This window comes from Otolemur garnettii, unplaced genomic scaffold, assembly GCF_000181295.1.
Source record: "Otolemur garnettii isolate 467f Iridium unplaced genomic scaffold, OtoGar3 scaffold00108, whole genome shotgun sequence".
Taxonomy (NCBI): domain Eukaryota; kingdom Metazoa; phylum Chordata; class Mammalia; order Primates; family Galagidae; genus Otolemur; species Otolemur garnettii.
In genome coordinates, this window is record NW_003852503.1 from 3,264,534 (window position 1) to 3,285,439 (window position 20,906).

Below are 20,906 nucleotides of genomic sequence, written 5' to 3' on the forward strand. Positions count from 1 at the left end.
GCCGAGCCTCCAACTTTATTTTTAATGAACTCTTACCCAAAACAGGCATAAGCGCAGTTTATATTTTCATTGTCTGGGTAACCCCCGATACTTCATTTGAAAAGCATGACCTAGTTCAATGCTAGTCAACCTGTGGCCCTTAGGCAGAGGCCAGTCTATGAACCACTCATCCCTGGTCCTAGAAGAAAGAATCTTGAGCCAGCAGCTCCGTCACTAAGAACCCCATTCTGTCAGTTGACACTTTTTCGTAGACTTTCTCGATGAAGGGAGCAGAGGCTGCCTGTTGATTCTGGCTCAAGCTCCTTATCTCGTCATAGACCAGCTTGCACTAAACAAGTTGGTATTTTAAGGTCCAGGCCAATTCTCAGAGCCTAGATTTTCGGATCACGTAGCACCGTGATGCAACAGGAAAGGGCTGGGCACCCCCAGGGGCACTGACCTGTGCAGTTGGCCTCGTCAGACCAGTCCCTGCAGTCGTTGTCCCCGTCGCACACCCAGGAGGAGCGGATGCACATGCCGGAGCTGCAGTTGTACTCGTCCCTCCGGCACTGGTGCATTTCTGCAGGGAGTTCACAAACAGACGTGAGACACAGGCTGGACCTCAATTCCATCCTGACGCCAAGCTCAGGAGGGTCACAGAGGACTCTATTGTCACCGTGACAGTTACCCGGGAGTGTGAGGTCATCTAAGTAGTTTCCAGTGAGTATGGGTTGTAAGTATGAGACGCTCATGCTTCAGACTCTCACAGCTAGTGGCCGTGTGAAATACTGACATTTTCTCTACTCGCTATGATGGGAAGGCAGTTAGGAAACAGTGATGGAGGCGGCCAGGGGAGTAGAACTTTCAAGAAACAGAAGACTCCTAGAGACACAGCCCGGAGTCTCAGAAAAGAAGTGTTGAGAGGTCCTTGCGAGCTGATCACTGTGGGATGCCCAGCTCAGGGAAAGGGATCAGTGCTGAGCTTCTAAAATGAAGGAAAGGAACATAGCTCTGAACTCAATGTGGGAAGAACTCCACGGATATGCAGATGTACTGTAGGGTGGGGACCGGGTGCAAACTAACCAGTACGGCTTAACCAACCCACGAAAGGAGGCTGCCCTGGCAACATCTTTCAAAGTTCCTGGGGACACCATTAAAACAAAATGCTGTGGTCTGAATTTACTGTATGCAGTAGAAATGCATTTATTTCTCATAGTTCTAGAGGCTAGCAAAATCAAATGTTTAAACTTCACATGTTGGAACTTAATCACCGGTGTGATAGTACTGAGAGGTAGGGCCTTACAAGGTAATTATTAAGTCAGGAGGGCAGAGCCATCATCAGCAGATTGGTGACCTTATAAAAGACAGTCACCGCTGGCCACTCCTCCTGCCAGCTGAGGATGCAGACAAGGCCTCGGATAGGAGGCACAGCCATCATCAGACTGTGAAACTGCTGATGTCTTGATCTAGACTTCCCACCCTCCAGAACTGTGAGAGACAAACGTCTAGAGTTTATAAATTACCCAGTCTAAGGTGCAATGTTACAGAACCTGGACGGGCTGAGGTACAGAATTTATAGAGCCTCGGAAAATAGGAGTGGCCAAGCACAGGGTCCAGGACAGCTGTCCTGGTCACTCTTGTCCAGAGAAAGGCTGATGGTAAGTCAAGTGAAATAATTATAAGGGAAGTGTGTGAAGACTTAGAAAGAGGGCCTGCCTCAGAGGAAGGGACTAACTGGGGCCTTGAGAGGCATTCAAGATAAACTAGCCAGAATAGGCCATCCAGGGAGGGTGAGTAAAGCCCCGTGGGAGAGTGAGATACCCCAGAAACACGTGGATTTCCCTCCTACAGAGCAAACAAGCGGCACACTGCAGCCTTCTAAGTGCTGGGGAGATACAATAGAATGAACAGAAAACATGGCCTTGTGAGTCCCAATGACATGTTTTCTGGCACTTGATGGAAAACCATGGAATAAAAAAAAAAAATTTCCTCCAAGTGCCAGAAGTGTGAAGGTGGCCTGCTGTGCTGTGTTGGTTAACACGTGTTAGGACGATATACCAGCAGCTCCTGCTCCCCTCACATCAGTCCCTGTGAGGCAAACCACCTACTCATAAGAAAGCAAGGCCCAGCCCATGCACACACACACACACAGTGGGGCTGGACCTGCTCCCATGGACAGGGAGACGATGGGGTCAGGCAGAGCCAGGTCAGGGGCAGTGCCTGGCCTCCACTTTCACTTCTCCTACTCCCCCACCCCCACCCCCCGCTCACCCACCTCCAATCCTACACACTCTGGGTGTCATGATGCCTCCTGCTACAGCCAGCAACTGTGAGCTTGGGACCAGACCCTGCAAACTAAGCTAGGTCTCGTGAAACTGGCAGGGCAGCGTATTATGACAGAAAGGGCACGGAATTTAAAAAGAGGAGGTAAGGATTCCAGTTCCCCATTCGGATACTTTAAATAAGTCTCCTGATCTCTACCGGCCCCTGTCACTTAGTGTAGGAATCAAAAAGACTGGACTAGAGAATCCCTGTCATTCCTTACCATTATAACCCGCTGTTTCTCTAAATATAAAAATTCCCATTCAGTAAACAGATGCTCAGTCAATGCCGATACCATCTGCTGACTCCTAACAGTTTATTTAATTAAATTGGTTAAAAAAAAAAAAAAAAGAAAAGAAAAAAAAACCAGTTCACCAAGGTACAGATCTGAGTCTTCAGAAGGCTAATCTCACTCCCATTTGGAGATGTGGCCCACGCCTGTGCAGCTGTCAGTACCCCTCTGAGCTCATTCAGAAATCTCACTTCCTTAGCTGGGCACTGTGGTGAGCACCTGTAGTCCCAACTACTTGAGAGGCTGAGGCAAGAGAAGCACATAAGCCCAAGAGTTTGAGGTTGCTCTGAGCTGTGATGCCACGGGTGACATAGGGAGACTCTGTCTCAAAAAAAAAAAAAAAGAAAGAAAAAGAAATCTCACTTCCTATCAGCTTTCATTCTTACAGCACCTCTCAAAGCACAGCATCACTCCCCCATCTTTCAGATTAGAAAATAAAAACTAATCTAAGAGTTAGCAAGTGACAGGAGCTAAGTCTGGACCAGGCGTCCTCAAACTATGGCCCATGGGCCACATGTGGCCCGCCTAGGACATTTATTCAGCCACCAGGTGTTTTTGCCACCACTGCCTGTCCTGCTTAGCAGCCGACTTGTCCCGGGGCCCACAGTCCGGCCCTCCAACGGTCTGAGGGACAGTGAACTGGCCCCTGATTAAAAACTTTGAGGACCCCTGGTCTAGACTCATGAACCCGGGGTCCATTAACTCTGCATCAGGTGTTTGCAATGGAATTAAATCTTCATGAAAAGCAACCAACAAGCCTTTTAAGAAAGAAAAGAAATGACTCAATGCTACCACAGGCTGGAGGTGGCCACCCAGCTGGGAGATCAGAAATCTTGCATTTCCAACAAACCCCACCCATTAGTACAGCCCAGGGAGCAAGCATGGGGGTGGCCCCCTCTTCAATCGGGATTTCTGGACAGCGTGTGCCTTACCACAGTGACTCTCATCACTGTTGTCCCCACAGTCATCCTCAAGGTCACATTTGTAGGACAACGGGATGCAAGTCCCAGACTCCTGGCAACGAAACTGGGTGTCCAGATCACAGATGGTGGTAGCTGAAAGGAGAGAGAAAGACAGATTCCATGGGGTGCGATTAATTCCCCCAGACACAAACATCCTACTGCAAAACCAATTTAAAAAGCAAAAGAAAACAGATTTAAATTCTAGCAACAGAAATTAAACCTATACTGATAGAAAAAAAATGAACTGCACAGGAACCTGAAATTCACAACCGAGGGAGATAAGGGCGTATGTTTCTATGAACGGTTTCCAGATCAGAACGGGGCTGACAGACGTGAGAAACTGTCACCTGGATGGGAGAGCGAGCAATGAGTAGATTACCCCTCGGATCCCTCAGACGTGAAGGTGTCTTCCCAAATAAGTGGCAAAAATGCCTTTATCTACAAAGCTACTATTAGGGAAGCTCAATTTCACTGGAGAAGCCGGTGCCCCATCTGGATGGGAAAGGCAGCCGGGAGGTAGAATTCTGTAGTCAGTCCAGTCTGGGCTGCAAATCCTGGCTCTGCCTCTTCCCTTGGCCAATTAATTTTAACCTCCATAAGGCTCAGTTTCCTCAACAGTAAAATAAGGATTAGGTTACGCGGCCAAGCACATGTGATCATAGAAAGACTACATCTGAATCTTAATTCTACTGCCTACAACTGACATAAGTGGACCCTTCCGTGCCTACATCCCCTCCACCATAAAGTGAAGATAATGGCTACTTGGGAGCACTATGACAAAGGGAGAACCAGTTTGGGGCCGGAGCCTATTAAATAGGATGTAAATGTAATGGGCTTTAAACAAACGTCCCTTCTCTTCCTCAGCATTCCTCATGCCCTTCTGGCATCAGAATGAGCCCAGATTTTTCTCCCTCTCCTATACAGAAGTCTCCTGTGCTTAAACACAGTCCCTAGAAGCCAGAGAAAGACACTCCAGGAAAGGCACGTGGAAGGCAGGCTGCTCTTGGGAACAGTGAAGGGCTGACGGGGACAGTGAGATGTGGCAGCACAGAATCCCGTGCCATGAAACGCCAAACAGCAGCACGGCTGTTAGACATCGCGGCAGCTTTTATGTGAGGCTCCATTTCTCCTCTGTAATTGAGCTCGTGGTGGGAGGCAGGGAATGAATGCAAAATGACAAGACTGCAGGGGATTCGCGTCAAAACCCTGAGTGTCTGACAACCACCCAGCTGGAGGAGTCTGTGTAAGAGGGAGGGAAACCGGGTGACATCCCTCCCCTGTCCCTTCATCCCCGTCCTGCTCCTTGGCAGCTGACAGGGATCCTCAGTGAACTCCTCACCCAGCAGGACCCAGCCAGTCTGTCCCCCTCCTGCAGCCCTCCAGGGCACCTCCCGCCATCTATAAGTACCTCTCTCCTCCATGCACAGCTTCCCTGATAAGGGAGATGCGGGCAATGGCACAGGTAAGCCACCCTGTCCTGAGTCCCCAGCTCTGTGTTTTAACCCCTCCATCCATCATCTCCAAGCCCCCGCCCCATCTGACATGTGAGGGCCTGAGCTGAGCAGAAATGGACGACAGCAGAGAAAAAAGGAAGTGTTGAGGACTCCAGAAAGTCCATCCAGCCGACACTCACACCACGTGAGGAGGAGGGCAGTGCCAGCACCACACCTCACTCAGACCGGACCTTACCCTCTGCGTGGAGAATTAAAAGAGAAGATGTTTGAGGGACTGGGTAGGAGGAAGCCACTGAGGGCAAGAGGGGTCTCCCAAAAGATGGGGGTCTTCACCTCTCTCAAATCTTGGAGGTAACACAAGAGCTAGCCCGTCCCTTTAGTAGACAGCAAGCCCAAGGGCATGAGGAGGAACGACGTGCCATCTGTGCCCCTCGCCATTGCCTATGAGGTCATCCTTCTACTCCCTCTATCCTAACTATGACTGGGCAATGGCCTTGCAATCTCTTAGTAAGAAGCATCTCTTCCCCCACCCCAGTATATAATACGCTCCTTTCCACCATTGCTTCAATGCTGCTAATAAGCATTAATGTTTATAAAGAGCTTTGGCTCTTGCCCCACAAATACACCTTCCTGCCACCCAGGCAGATGGAGAAGGCTTTATGGACCCTTTCAGCAGAAAAGAGACACAGACAGGCTTTCCCAAACCTGCCGTTCAAGACGCTCTTCTCCCTCAGTGTGAAAGGCAACCACTGACGCCACGGGAACATGATCGTGGCTGTGCCAGCAGCGTGCTACCCACCAACAGAGGCGTCCAGAGGACTGCAGGGCCCAGACGGGTTTGCTGAGCTGAATGCTTCTCAAGTTGCTTTCTGGATGAAGTAGCTTGGGAGCCTGGCACAGGCCCCTCGGACACCTGGCTAACGTATCTGCCGGGGCCAGAAGAGCATCCAGAGCTGCCCATTAATCTGCTCTTATAGGACGAGTTGGAATGAGCCTCTGGGATGCTGAAGGTAAATATGTGAAAGAGGAGCCCTCTGACTTGGTCTCTGGCTCCTCTGCCTCTGGTTTTTCTCTCACCCAAAGCATTCTGCCCGCTGCTTATGTTTCCCAAGGCAAAATCTTATGTCACATCAGGGCTTCCCACTGCTCCTGGAATAACGTCCACAAGGCCCTTTCTGACCTGGGCCCTGCATACCCATGCAGCCCCACCTTACCCCGTTGGGCCACCCCACATTCTCCAATGTTGTCCAGAACCCACACCAGTTTCCCAGACGTGCTGTCCTCCCACGTGCTGGTCTTCTGCCTATGACGTCCTTCCCCGCACCTGTGCTTGGTCAGGGCCCTTCCTTAGTGCCCACCCACATTTGATTTGGGCGCCCATCCTCCAGTACACACCACTTCCCCATGGCAGAACTCTTGGCTCTACTGTAACTGCCTGCCTACCTTCCTGACTCCCTCCTCAGACTGGGAACCCCATCTCCACCTTGATCACCAGCACAGACCCAAGCCCAGCATGGAGCCTAGAACAGAGGGTGCGCACTACACACTTACAGAGTGACAAGAGAACGAACCTTCTCATGGTAATGCCAAGGCAACTAAACATTAAGTGAAGAAAAGCAGAGATTTGTGTTAACAAGCTCTCCATTATAAGAAGTTGTTTTTCTTTAAATCCTGCCAAAGAGGGTCATTTACTTTAGTAGTCAGAACATTAAAAATTAGACCATCCAAAGATGACACTGACATGGCAGGCATACCAATATTCCCACGTTCTAGGCCAAGTTGCACACGACTGATCAATTAAAACAATCTCTCTTGAGCCTGGTAAGTAGCCAACATCAACTAACTGGAGTGCCATACTAGGTACTATCTGTTTCTGACCCCTGAAAAGGCTGACTATTGAATTTACAAATCAAAGACTGTCAACCTGGTCACCTGCCCTAAGCCACCAGCTTTATTACAGTGCCAGAGCCAAGGACTCCCAAATCAGCTCAGTTTCAACCCTGAGATGTTTATTTATAAATCTCATGTGATGAGGAGTCAACCGACTTATCTGCGTCATTTTAAAAATAGGTACCTAAAAAACATTTGTACTCCCTAAATTGTTTGAAATAAAAATAAATCAACAAAATAATATGTACCAAATATTCATGCCATATATCGAATATATGGCTACGGATGGAAATGTTTGCTTTGTCATCCAAACCTCATCCACTTAGATGTGCATCACCAGTCATGGGCTCCTCACCCAACCGTTTGGTTTTTCTCTGCCAAAGAAGGGTTGTCTTGGGCCACATGTTAAATGCCTGTCTACCATCTTGACTCACTCCTCAGACTGTGAGCCCAGACTGCACCTTGATCACCTCTAGCCTCCTCTCCTTTACTCTCAATTAAGAGATAAAAGCCGCTTCAATGCAGCCAATAAGCATTAATGTTTATAAAGAGCTATATTATAATAGTTATGTATACTCTAATCCGTCAATGATCAGCCAAATGAGTTACAAAGATTTTTCTCTAGGTATCGAGAATTTTTTTCTGTCCCTATGCCTTCTTTAAAGCAAGCACTTATAATTCTTTACAGAAAATAATGCATCTTTGGGCAAACTAGGTCAAGGACCCGTGATCACTTGCTTTTCATTTGGACAATCAAAAGCATTTGGATAATCAAAACACTAAGAAAAACTGATGAGCTACATAAAAGGTCCATGTATCACTTTGTGGCTATCCGCCACCACAGATAGGCAAAAACGTCCTCAAATAGTCTGCCAGTGGCCCACGGGCTGTGGGTTGGACACCCTGATATAGCTTAGGCCCCCTCCCAGAAGAGCTGACCACCCTTCCAAATGGTAAATGCTGCACATCTTAATGACCAGGCAAGGCCAGGAGACTCACGGCAGTTCCTCTCGTCACTCATGTCCCCACAGTCATTGTCGAAGTCACACCACCAGATGCTGTTGATGCAGTTCCCGTTGCTGCAGCGATACTGGTTACGGAGACAGGTGTTCTCTGAGCGTCAGCGGGGAGAGGAGGGGAGGAAACAAACCAGGATTATTCTTACTGCTGGACCACAAGACTTTCTCTTTTAAGTTTCCATTTCCCCTGCTCTAATAACATTATGCCTTAGAGGTATGGTACCCATAAGTTCAGTGTTTAGGGCGCCATCCACACACACTGAGGCTGGCCAGTTCGAACCTGGCCTAGCCTGCTAAACAACAAGGACAACTACAACAAAAAAATAGGGCATTGTGGCAGGTGCCTGTAGTCCCAGATACTTGGGAGGCTGAGGCAAGAGAAGCGCTTAAGACCAAAGGTTGGAGGTTGCTGTGAGCTGTGACGCCACAGCACTCTACCCAGGGCAATAAAGTAAGACTCTGTCTCAAAAAAAAAAAAAAGAAAAGAAAACATTACGCCTTAGATAATAATGGGAGAGGAAGAATGGCAGCCACACACACACACAGGGAAGGAAGCATCCCAGAGTAGCCTGCATCTTTTCTCTCTCAATTAAGAGTAAAGGAGAGGGGCAGCGCCTGTGGCTCAAAGGAGTAGGGCGCTGGCTCCATATGCCAGAGGTGGTGGCTTCAAATCCAGCCCTGGCCAAAAACTACAAAAACAAACGATGATGAAAAAGGATAATGATGATACCACTTGGCCCAGTGAGTAGTAAAAATGCCACATTGACATAATAAAATACAAATTACACACCAGCTCCTTTGTGGACTGTGTCTACACAGTATTACAACATATACATTCAATATGTCTATACCTATATTTTAATAGTTATGTATCCCCTAATCTAGTCAATTTTTAGCCAAATGAGTTACAAAGATTTTCTCTAGGGATTGAGAATTTTTTTCTGTCCCGATGCCTTCTTCAAAGCAAGCACTTATAATACTTTACAGAAAAAAATGCATCCTTGGGCAATCTAGATCAAGGACCCGTGATCACCTGCCTCTCATCTGGATAATCAAAAGCATTCTGACGGGGATACGGAGCCTTCTCCCCCTCCTCTTGGAACTTAGTGTCGATTCTCCTTCTTTCCAAATAGCTTTAAGATGACACAGAGGGACTAAAAGAAGGCCTCTTGCTCCTAAAAAAGGCTTTTCTTTCCTCCGATTATATTTTTTAAGGAAGACAGACTCTACGGCTTCTAAACATATTATGCATTTCACTGCCTTGAACTCAGGGACTGCTGTGAGAAGCGAGGCCAGGATTACAAAGCAAATATAACCTGGGGAATAAGGAAAGTCAATCTGGGCAATGCACGGAAAAGGTACCTTCCAGGGATTCACCTCACTGGCAGAAATGTAAAGCCCGAGACCAGGGATGTGGTGAGCGGGAAAATTAGACAGCAAAGTAAAATGATGTAGGTTTTCAGAGTAAAAACACTTTAAACAGACAGATTCAAATTCAAAGGGGACGTAGACATGAAGATGCTACAGCTAGCTGAGTACAGCCTGGAATTCTGAACTGAATCCCTCTGCAGATGTTTCAGGCTGGGTTGGGGTGAAAGGGTGGGGACTGCCAGGTGAAAGGGAGGCAGCTCTGAAGGAGTCACACTAGTCATTGCTCCAAGTCAGGCTAGTCCAAGTTACATGAAACAGGAGACAGTGGAGAACCTAAGAGGTGAGGGATGAGTAAGCAGCAGCAGCAAAAGAAAAGTGAGCCCTGCAGAAAGCCCAGGTCATGTGAATGAAGCCAGAAAGCACAGTGATTACTTTTAAATGAACAGCCGAGGCCTGGCTAAAGACTGAAGTACCACAGGCCTCAGGACCCAAACCAGCATTGTTGTAAGTACCTGGCGGATTTGATTATAACCCAATAGTCCCCAAAGGCTAGGACACAGAGAGCTCTGGGAGGCAGGAGGGATGGAGGGGAAGAGGAGGATGACAGGCAAAAAAGAGAAAGGGACTCACCTTCTTTGACACAAGTGTTGTTCTTCAGCTGATAGCCCCGAGGGCAGTCACACATGAGGTCCCCAGAAGGCAGCACACTGCTGGACACACCCTCTGGACACCGGCAGCTTCTACTGTTGTTGGCTTTGGGCAGGCACAGCAGGCTGCAGGGCCTGGGCACACAGGCATTGCTTCCTGCAGAGAGGATGAACAGCCCCAGGTTAGGTCAACATACACCAGGAGGGAGGCACCAAATAGAACAATTAGACCCCCCTGCAACCTGCTTGTCGTGTGGCCAGGCCCCAGATGTCCCTCCTGAGAATTTAGAATTGGGTTACTCAAAGAAAGGATAGGAACCAAGCAGGTGGAGCTGTGAAAAGACCACAGAGCGTGGGTGTCAAAGGTGGCACATGGCAAGTGGAAACCTGGTGGCAGTTAAGGCGGTGGAGAACCAAGCTCTGGGGATGCAGTCAAGGTCAGCCTGCAGAGTCAGGAGACCAAAGGGGACTGACGGAGGGAGGAGAGGACAGCACCAGGGACCCCAGGGGAGAGAAAGGATATGGCCTTGCCATTCCTAGTCCAGGCCACGTATGGTTACCCAGACCCCTTCCTTACTATCTCCCTTTAATGTTCAGTGACCCTTTTCACTCAAACTAGCTTGAGTGCGTATCTATTCCTTACTTAGAATACCCAGGTAATTTGGGGGCCAGGACAAAATTCAGAGCTCCCTTTCTCAATTCCTTTGTGCCAGGACACAGCCAAAGCACTAAACGAGGCATTCATTCACCCTGATCATTGCGGTACACATCAGCACCATCACATATGGATCCACGTGAAAACAAGTTAAGGTTGCTCTAGCCCACTACAGCCAGTCTCTGCTCTGGCTCAGCACACCAAAAAAAGTGTCCAATACAGTCCGTATAATCCAACCTGGCACTCCTGACAGTCTTTATGAATGAACAAAGATGGCACGGGGGTTTTCCTATCCCCTTGTCCTTCCAGGGGTGGGGAGTAAGAGGATGTGTAAATCATTCTGTAACAGCCAGAAATGGGACACAACTACGCAGCCACAGAAAAGCAAAAAAATTGTGGATGTCTGTGTTTTCTTCTGTTTGCAACTACAAATCACAGAAATGGGAAAAATAAACATAAAAGCTTTGACAGGTCACAACTGCTAATTCTTCAGTTGTGCTGCCTCATGGACAGAGGCACCCTCCCCCCTTCAGAACTATATCTAAAAAGCATTCCCATCCAGCCAAGCTGTCTGCTAAGTCACACCTATCCTGGCCTGTAGCCCAAAAAACAGGGTTCGCTGAGGACGGTCACCATTGATATGGGTGATGTGGCTTTGAGTGTACCTCATCGGTTACTAACTGAAATTACAAATAAAAATTAAAATCTCGATTCTACCTCCACAATGTATGTAATTGTGATGCCAAGGAAAAAAGGGTAAGAGGTATTATCACATACCATGTTTCTCCCAAAATAAGACACTGTCTTATATTTATTTTTTCTCAAGAAGACACACTAGGGCTTATTTTCAGGGGATGTCTTATTAAGTATAATACAACAATCTACATTTATTCAAATACAGTTAAGTCATCTTCTTCTGGAACCTGACAGGGGGAGCCGACCTTGTTGGTGGGTCTGGCGCTAGTGATGTATGAACTCCTTTCCCCTAGCCGTTGGCAAGTGAGCAACAGGATGCCTGCGACCGTGGTTACCACCTATGCACCCGTGCAAGTGCAAATGGCTTGGAGAAAGGTGCTGTGGCAGATAAAAGGTATTCCAGTCTTCCTTACCGCTCTGCAGAGAAATGTATCTGCATAGCCACGCCCATCACTAGGTCTTATTATCGGGGTAGGGCTTATATTTAACAAATGCACAGAAATCCTGCTAGGGCTTATTTGGGGGGTAGGTCTTATTTTCAGGGAAACATAGTAGATAAAACATATGCTTCCTTAGGAAGAAAAGGCCATATGATGAAACATTCAAAAAGGTTCAGCAAATAACTCCATCAAACTATAACGGTTTAATTACCATAGCAGATTATTAACTCGTTGACCAGAGCAGAGTCCCAGACATCAATTCACCCTGATCAGCCTGTGGACACAGACCACTCTTGTACAAGCCATTGGCTATGAGAAGGATAGCAGAATTGACACAGAGCCACCACTAATGAACAACAATTCAAAAAAGGACGTGGAACATGTACTTTGTATGCAAAAGACAACACATCACTAGATGTTCCAAGATATTGAACAATAACAGAATATGATGTTAGTTAAAACTACTCAATTACAGGATGATATTTTCACAGGGACTGTGTCTGTAAAATAACGTGACTCTCCTAGGCAGAGTAAAGGTTCCTACCCTAGCAAGCAACAGCTAAGAGGACAGAACTCAAAATGGGGTGTCCTATTTTAGGAGGCTGATTGAGGCAAAGACATGCAAAACTGTAGTCTGGGATGCAGTGGCCGGGAAGAATCCCAAACCCAGACAGCCACTTTATATCACAAGAGGTAGGCAGAGAAGCTGTCACAAAGCCACAGAGCAGAAAACAGAAGTGCTATGTTGGAGAGAGCCTGGAAGGGAGTGGAAGAGAATTCAGCAGAATTCCCATCACAGCCACAGACCTCTTATCCAGGATGCCAATCGGTCCCGGGTAGGCAACGCATTGGATCTGAAGACCATCATCTCGCTGTAAAGAGGGGACAAGTGACAGTGATCACCTACAAAGACGTCTCCTTAGAAGACCAAGCACTCAGGCCCACGATGGCTTCACTGGGCATATTCAGAACATTGTGGTTTCTTTCCTTTTTTTTTAGTCCCCATGCACTCCATGGAACAGAACATTTTTAGATTTTTGCCTTTGGAAAATTCCTGCAGAACCAATTTAAGGGCCAAAAATGTAATTATCTTGCTTCAGCGTCTGCACACTTGACAATTAGAAAAACCAAATACATTCCAAATCATAAATATTTGCCCTTATTACAGATGTTTAAAAGAATGTACTTAATGCAGGCTCAGAAGAATTCAAAAAATCCAAAAGACCAAAGTCATTGCAGGAGCAATTGAATACATTGATAATCTCACCAAGTAACCTCTTTAAGGAAAAAAATTCTCTCTTTACAAAGCATAAATCCCAGTAACACTATTTGAAAGTCAGCCAGGTCTAAAACCAAACAAACAAACAAACAAAAAAACGCACCCATTTATAACCTAATAGCTCAAACTGGTCAATGTTCCAAGTGAACAAAAATTTTATTATAAACCAACATCAATCAAAATCTAGTTCAGTGCTTCTAAATGGCTGTGGCATTACCAGGGCACTGCTATTCCAACGGCAGATAGAGCAGAGACTGTTAGCTTTATTGAAGTTCAAGCTTTGAAGTCAACTAGACCATGGATCAAATTATTACCAGTTACGAAAAGCATGACCTAGACAAGTTACTAAATCTAAACCTGACTTTCACATTCTCATTATAAAATGGAAATATTAACAGTACACACGGAAGTCTTTGGCAAGACTAAGTGAGGTTACATAAGCCCACAGAGCACATTACCCTGGTGCTTGTCACCCAGGACCCCTTCAGTAAATGTAGCTGTTATTATAATTTCACACTTGGCTGATACAGTGGTCCTGCCGTATCTGCAGGGGATATATTCCAAGACCCCCACTGATGCCTCAAATCACTGATAGTACTAAACCCTACAGACATTATATATGAAATTTTTTTCCTTTTTCATAATTTCGTGAACAGAAGATTCATTTTTATAGTAGATCTTCACAACCTCCGTCTAGGAATTTTTTCTTTCCTTATCAAGTCAAGAACTTTTACCTTTTCACTTAAAAGGAAGCACTTTCTGGCTTCTCTTTGGCATATCTGAACTGCCAGCATCACTACTCTTGCTCTTTGGGGCTACTATGAAGAAAAGTGTGACTTGAACGTAAGCACTGTGATATCATGACCATTTATCTCACAAGCGAGATGGCTACTAAGTGGGCAGAGTACACATCTTGGGTCTGCTGGACAAAGGGGTGATTCATGGTGGGACAGAGTGGGATGACCCAACATTTCCTCGTGCTGCTCAGAATGATGCACTAATTTAAAACATAGTGATTGTTCATTTCTATAATTTTCCATTTATTATTATGGTTGAATGTGGGAAACTGAACTGACTACCATTGGGGGTTGCCAACACAGCTGATTTGTAAGACCCTCTTGGTGTTCAAAAATGCAGGCAGGATAGAGCCAGCAGGTTCAAGGTCATGAGACACACGGGGCACACAGAAGTACTGACAACCAGACACCAAAGCAAAAACCTCAACCCAGCCCAGATTGCCTGAGAGATTACAAACTTGTTTCTCCACCCTGTGCATGGAAGCAGAATGCCTCCTGGAGGTGTCCTGCTCACAGTCAAGGCAAATAAGAGAAGAGCAAAGTGGGGCAGTAACTGGCCCAGGCCCACAGGGACAGTCACAGCTGATCCTGAACAGACCTGAGTCTGTGTTCCATCAGCAAGCACATATTTCCTTTTTAACCAGCCTTTCCTCCAGCCAAAGCCTGCTCCGACCCACAGAATGACTTGGCTAGTTTAAACAAAGGTGACTCTTTGCGGCACAGAGAGGAAACCACACTGAAAGTGCACCTTGCAGGCCTTGTCTGTCCAGCAGCAGGACACCACGTACACACCTGCTCAGAGCACAGACTCCCTTCTCACTGCTCCCTGGTCCTGGGTGTACCTACAGGTCAGCTGTGCTCAAGCCAGTGGGATGAAGAGTCCCGCCAGAACCAGGGAGCGGGGACTCAGGGACCATCAGTTCCATCTGAACACCATATCTGAGAAGCCGCTACATGTGCAAACACATGCTTACCTGCTATTGTGGACAGGTAAAGAGAAAGGCTGAAATCTACCTTGCTGGCCAAAGAGACAGATCAGAGGGGGTGAGTGCCCTCCAACAGCAGAGGCTCGGAGATTAGACCCACCTGAGCTGAGAAGCAAGATTTCTTTACCCCTCTCAATTTTAAAACAGCCCCCTAGCCCAGAAAGAATATGACCTCTCTCCATCTAGTGCCAGAGTTGTGGTAAAAGCCGACTCCTTAACCAGAGAGGGTACTCTAGTTAAGCTAATTAATACTGAAGATTTAATTCCCTCATCTATAAGCCATGAATCGTAGTATCAGCCCTCCCTGCCTTACAGGTCAGTTGTGAAGACCCGACACAGACTTTCAATTGTGGGACACTTCATAGTTTTCTAAAGGTGTTCTCATGCTATCTTCATGGTCCCAAAGGAAAAAATGATGATATCTATAACTGTATTCTTTCCTCTGTCAATTTTCTCTCAGTACAGAGTCAGCCAAAAACCACAAAACAATATAAACATTCTAGTTCAAAACAGGAAATCTAGCAGTTTGTCGGTAAAGGAAAGTCAGCAGAGCCTGGATGCTATTTAATCCTGCTGAGATAAGGAGGGAAATTCTTAAGGGGACTATTCTTCTTGAGAATCCAATCATCTTTGTCCTCCAACCTTCACAGCGTGGTTGGGGGATGAGGAAGGTAAAGGGCAGTCACAGAGGAGGAAGACTGTCTACTGAATAGTCTCAGAATCTAGTACCAGCAGACCAAAAGGGTGTGGTTGTTCTTGAAGCCTCACCCAAAAGATCTCTAAGACAGCTACTCTATACCAGTGATGTTTCAACTGGTGTGCCATGAGAGCTTAGGTGTGCTGTGAAAATTTCTAAAGATCATTAATAAAGGCCAGGCATAGTGGCTCATGCCTATAATCCTAGCACTCTGGGAGGTCAAAGAGGACGGACTGCTTGAGCTCAGAAGTTCAAGACCAGCCTGAGCAAGAGTGAGACCCCCATCTCTAAAAATAGGTGGACGTTGTGATGGCCGCCTGTAGTCCCAGCTACTCAGGAGGCTGAGACAAGAGGATCACTTGAGCTCAAGAGTTTGAGGCTACTATGAGGTATGATGCCACAGCACTCTACCCAGGGCGACAGAGTGAGACTTTGCCTCAAGAAAAAAAGAAATCATTAAGTTATTTTCAAAAGAAGTTCAAAGCACAGTAAGTATATTCTTTTTATTACTTTTTTTTTTAAATCAATATAATTTAAGTGTGGCACAGAAGTTGAAGTGCAGGTTCAAGTGTGCCATGAAATGAAAAAGGCTGAAAAACACTTATCCACACCCACTGAAACTCTTCCCCCTCCCTTTTCATTCCTTCTTTCAGCAAATTTGAATTGAGCACCTACTAAGCGCTAAACATTGGTAGACTGTCGAGGAAAAACAAAAGACATACTCTCCTCCTTTGTGGGGTTTAGAGTTTCACGGTGGGGGAAATTAAATAAAGCAACAAGTCACCGCACACACCATCGCAACAGAGGCAAGTCTGCTCCGTGAGCAAAGGCCATCTGCACAACTGCAGAGTAAGAAGGAAACCCTGTCAGCAAGCAACCACCGTCAGAACACCCAGCACAGCATCTCTCCCTGTCCGTGCGCCAAGCAGGGATTAGGCACACGCTGGGACTCTCCCAGCTGCAACAGAAGCCACACCGCCAATCAGTAAGGGGCCAAGGGCAGGAGGAGGGTGTAATTACCCACCCAGCACCAACACTCTAGGCAGGCAAAAACACGCTGTCTTCCAGCTGTTTGTGTATCGTTAGAAAAGAAATTAAGATGTCATTAGGAAGAAATTAAATAATGTGCACGTTGTCGTGACAACAAAGATGCAGGCTGCCAGATCCGGCTCTGAGCGGAGATTGCCCACACGCAGTCCCCTTCCTGAGATCAACTCCACAGAGACAAGAGAGGAGGTTTTCGCCTTACCGGTGTTCTTTCCCTTGTAGAAAATCTTCATGTCCATCAGCCCCGTGAGCTGGCTGGCCAGAATCTCCATCTGGGCCCCGTTGTATTTGGAAGCGCGGAATATGCTAAGCTGTGACCAGTCATCCCAGTAGATTTCATTCTAAAAGGAAAACCTTTGCTTGTTAGTCAGCTCTCTAGATCTTTATTCTGGACTCTCTGTAAAGATGAGACATCTATTGTGAATTGACGGGAGACAACTGACATCTATTGGTGAATGATTGACCTGACCAAGAATCCACTGAAATGCAACAGTCAATAATTTTATCTAAACCTTACCAGATATCCCCCCAGAAGGAAATGCCCAGAAGAAAGTATCTGACAAGCATTTGGGTTTGACTACAAGCCCGTTCCTCCCCATGTGAAATCTGCTTCCCAACGAGAGAAGAGCCATTTGTTCTCTAGAGTCAAACAAAACTGCGAGGCACCACAGTAGGACAAAGCTCATCAGAAGTCATCGGGGCATGAAGTGAGCAAGCGTCACAAGAGACGAGGATGCCCCCAAGCTTACAAGAGATAAGATAAGGACGCCCCCAAATGACGCTCCCGACACTGAAGGGCAAACCAAGAATGTTCACAGGAGCAACCTTCACTTTTAACCTTTTGATGCCCCTGGTATCCCTCCAAATAGACTGAAATAAATTATCTCAAATCTGGGAATGAGCCATTCTTTTCAGATGCAAGATGGCATCCCTGCAAATGCCCAGAGTTGGCAGGCTCTCGCCATCAGGACGTTTTCCACCAGCTCTAGCAGACAGTGGCCACAAACGGGCTCACCTTAAACACAGCAATGGCATAAGGGTGCGGGAGGTTGTCCAGGATGACCGAGCGCTGCTGGCCACTGAAAGTGATCCGCTCAATGCAGTCCAGGTAGGCATCTGTCCAGTAGATCCACTGGTCATCCACAGAGATGCCATTGGGCCACTTCACATCCTCAGACACCAGACGATGGGCGGCAGAACCATCCATGTCGCTCCGATAAATCCCAGGCTTCAGGTCTCCCCAGTCCGTCCAGAACATCACCCTGATCCAAATGGGAACAGAACACACCTCCCATAAAGACTAGAGGAATGGGAACTCAAATACTGCTCCAAAAATGTGAGAAATCTCTCCAGAACAATCAGGCTGGCTATTTCAATGTTATTATAATAATCTATAATTGTAATATTTGAAAACACTTAACTCCTTGGCCCAGAAATCCCTCTACTGAAATTTATGTATGGATAGAATCAAATTATGCAAAGATAATGTACAAGGAAATGTATTAATCTATAGAGATAGTTCTATGTTATGGTGCATGCAATAAAATATACATGAAACTACTGTCAATAAACATTAAGTATTTTTTAAAAGGTAAAGAATAGTAAACACATTATGATTCTATTTGTTGTGTGTGTGTTTTGAGGATAATAGGAATATACGAGTAAAAGCTATGGTGGATGATACACAAATTATTAACAATGATTATCCCCAGGAAGTACCAGGGTGAAGGGTTAAGAAGAAGAAAATGCACTTTTTACTTCATCAACTTCTGTTTTCTAAATATTTTCAATGGAGTCCATATGGGATTTTTAGAATTTCTTTGAGACAAGTGTTCTACATCACAAATGCCAGGAGAGAAAAGCCTTTTTAAAAAGGCTAATCCAGAATTCCCCTCTTAGTTGTGTTGCCTTCAGTTAATGACTGAATAAAAAGCACCTTTGCATTCCCCACGTGCATTCTGTGAAATCAGAGCAGAGAATGAATTAAATTGGCAGTTCTCAACCTGTGGGTCACGACCCACTGGAACTGTATTAAAGAGTCGCGGCCTTAGGAAGGTTGAGAACACTAAATTGAATGTCTGCACCATTCAGAAAACTCAAGAGTCCTCCCAGGGTCTAAGCAGGCCTGCCCGAGTCTATAGAGACTCTCTTTCAACATCACCTTTCTAAGACATCTGAATGTCCCAGGAGATTTTGACGTTTCCTAATGAAAAGCAAATGGAGTTACCTGACCATGATGACTAAGCTACAGTGTCAAAAATCTCAGTAAATAGATTATTTCAACTGCAGTCATGAGAAACAGTTTTTGTCCAGCAGTTTATGTTTCCATGAGAATCTATCATTGCAGGATTTGACATAATGCTGATGTCCTTTTGCAGCTACACTTACCCTTCTTGGGGCACAAGGACCAGAGCCCTGGGCCGATCGAGTACAGAGGAATTGACGATTGTGAGTCGGAAGTCACCATCTGGATTAGCTACCTGACAAAAACAGGGGGAGAAGGCTGACATGCATCTGGGCTCCTTCAAAGACCCACCTTGCCAAAGGCTCCTTACTCAGCTTCTGCCTATAGACACCCTCTCTCTGCCTCCCTGAAATCCCTTACCACATGGCCTGGGAAACCTGCCCTGACTGCCATTCAGAAGGAGTTGGGAATGGCAACTCCCGCTCGCTCATGTGACCACTTTCACAAGTTGATAAAGGAGCTAGAGCCACATCTGATGCTCCCAATTCCCAGGGAGTGAGGACGTCTATAGAGCAGGCACTCAACAAGTGCTCAGGCAAGTATTCCAAACTCACTGATGGCTCTATGCTGCCCCCAAACATATTCCAGTGTCACTGCCTTACAATGAAGAGTCTGCAGATGGGACTCAGATTCTCTTCTCTTCCGCTGGGCGTGTGATCTCATGGTTCTCCAAGCCTGCCAACCCCACTGCTTATTCTCATAGAGTCTTAACTTTCCTTGGAAACTCATCTCCAGGCCCACACCCTTTCCTAACTCTTGTGACCCACCTTGAGCAACAAGCATCAGTATGTCTGGTCACTGAACCATCCACACCATTCTGCATAAATAGTATTTGAAATACATAGTGGTCGCTCCACAAGCCTGTGGAAAGCAGACCCTTAGGCTCCACCTGCATTCCTCTGGCCACAGGCAAAGAAAGGAGAGAAAGGCAGCACCAAGACCCCCAGGCAATGCTCAGGAGGTGCTGGGCACTGGGCATCATGTTCACTTCTGGTAGTGAGGAGGACACTAAAATCCTCCTCCTCACAGGTAGGGATCAGCTCAGACATCACACCCTCAAGACGCATCTGTGCCCCCTTTCCTATCTTGCTCCACTCCCCCACAGCATGATCCCCCGGCCCCCACTGTACATTCCCCACAGCACTATCATCAACAGAACCGATTTCTGTGTCACTTTGGTTCCTCCACTGAAATCTGAGCTCCATCAGAACAGGAATTTGTATGACTTGCCCAGTGTTGTGTCCTCAGAACCTGAAACCACGCCTGGCACCCATCTTGCCAGGGAATGAATGACTCTCCATCTTACACATGAAGACACTGAAGCTTAGTGAGCATGAGGACCTTGCCCCGTGCCCCTGGGTTAGCAGAGTAAACCCTGAACCCACGTCTGTCAAGTCTGTGTGTTCGGTCTTACAATTCCTCTTGGCCCTCCGGTGTCCCTGCTTCTACCAGGCTGCCCCCTTAACCTGCCTGCTGTACCTCCAGGGACAGCCAGGAGAAAGGGGCACTGAGGCCATGCCCTCGGCAGGAGTCCATTGAACACACACTCCTCAAGACAATGACCTTGGCAGTTAGAGGCTGTTCACTATCCTCGTGTTGCCTTGGGTATATAAAGCAGCAGAGCTTACCAGGTAACTAAGTGGCATAGCTGTGAAGTAGAGATTAAGAACGATGATGATGATGATATTATCATTATTACTCTAGCCCATAACAGTAATACCACACTGCTATTGTAACAGCATTATCATTACACCATGGTATTATTACACTCTGCTTCTGCTAGCCAAAATACAAACTATCAGGCATCTTAACAAAATCTCTGTTGGATTCCAGTGACCTGTTCTCATATGGGCCCTTCATGGCAGTGAACAGTCACACTGAGATTTCCCCCTTTTTCTACCTTTGTCAGAGTCTCTGCCAGTCCCTTCTCCAGAAATCCTCAGGAAATTTCCGTAGTAATTTGGTACATTGATTCCTGTCTCTGTGCCAAATCTGGCTCAAAGCCCACTTGCCCCACCCGCCTACATAATTAAGAACAGCACAGGAATACACATACCTCAATCTTTTTAAAACCAGCATCCACCCAGTACAGTAACTGGCTGAGGGGTTCAAAAGCCAAAGCTTCTAC

At 46.6% G+C, this 20,906-nt stretch overlaps 1 protein-coding gene across 1 annotated transcript in view; it reads right to left on the bottom strand.

Annotated features, from left to right (window-relative positions):
* SORL1 (sortilin related receptor 1) overlaps positions 1 to 20,906 on the bottom strand; it is a 163,983-nt gene that overhangs the window by 50,240 nt on the left and 92,837 nt on the right. Inside the window, exons 18-25 of the mRNA XM_012809544.1 lie at positions 20,835 to 20,906; positions 18,922 to 19,013; positions 17,549 to 17,795; positions 16,736 to 16,874; positions 9,920 to 10,093; positions 7,899 to 8,012; positions 3,526 to 3,648; positions 440 to 559 (exon numbers count right to left, since the gene is read on the bottom strand). Coding sequence (XP_012664998.1) covers positions 440 to 559; positions 3,526 to 3,648; positions 7,899 to 8,012; positions 9,920 to 10,093; positions 16,736 to 16,874; positions 17,549 to 17,795; positions 18,922 to 19,013; positions 20,835 to 20,906 — 1,081 coding nt within the window. The remainder of the gene's footprint in view (positions 1 to 439; positions 560 to 3,525; positions 3,649 to 7,898; positions 8,013 to 9,919; positions 10,094 to 16,735; positions 16,875 to 17,548; positions 17,796 to 18,921; positions 19,014 to 20,834) is intronic.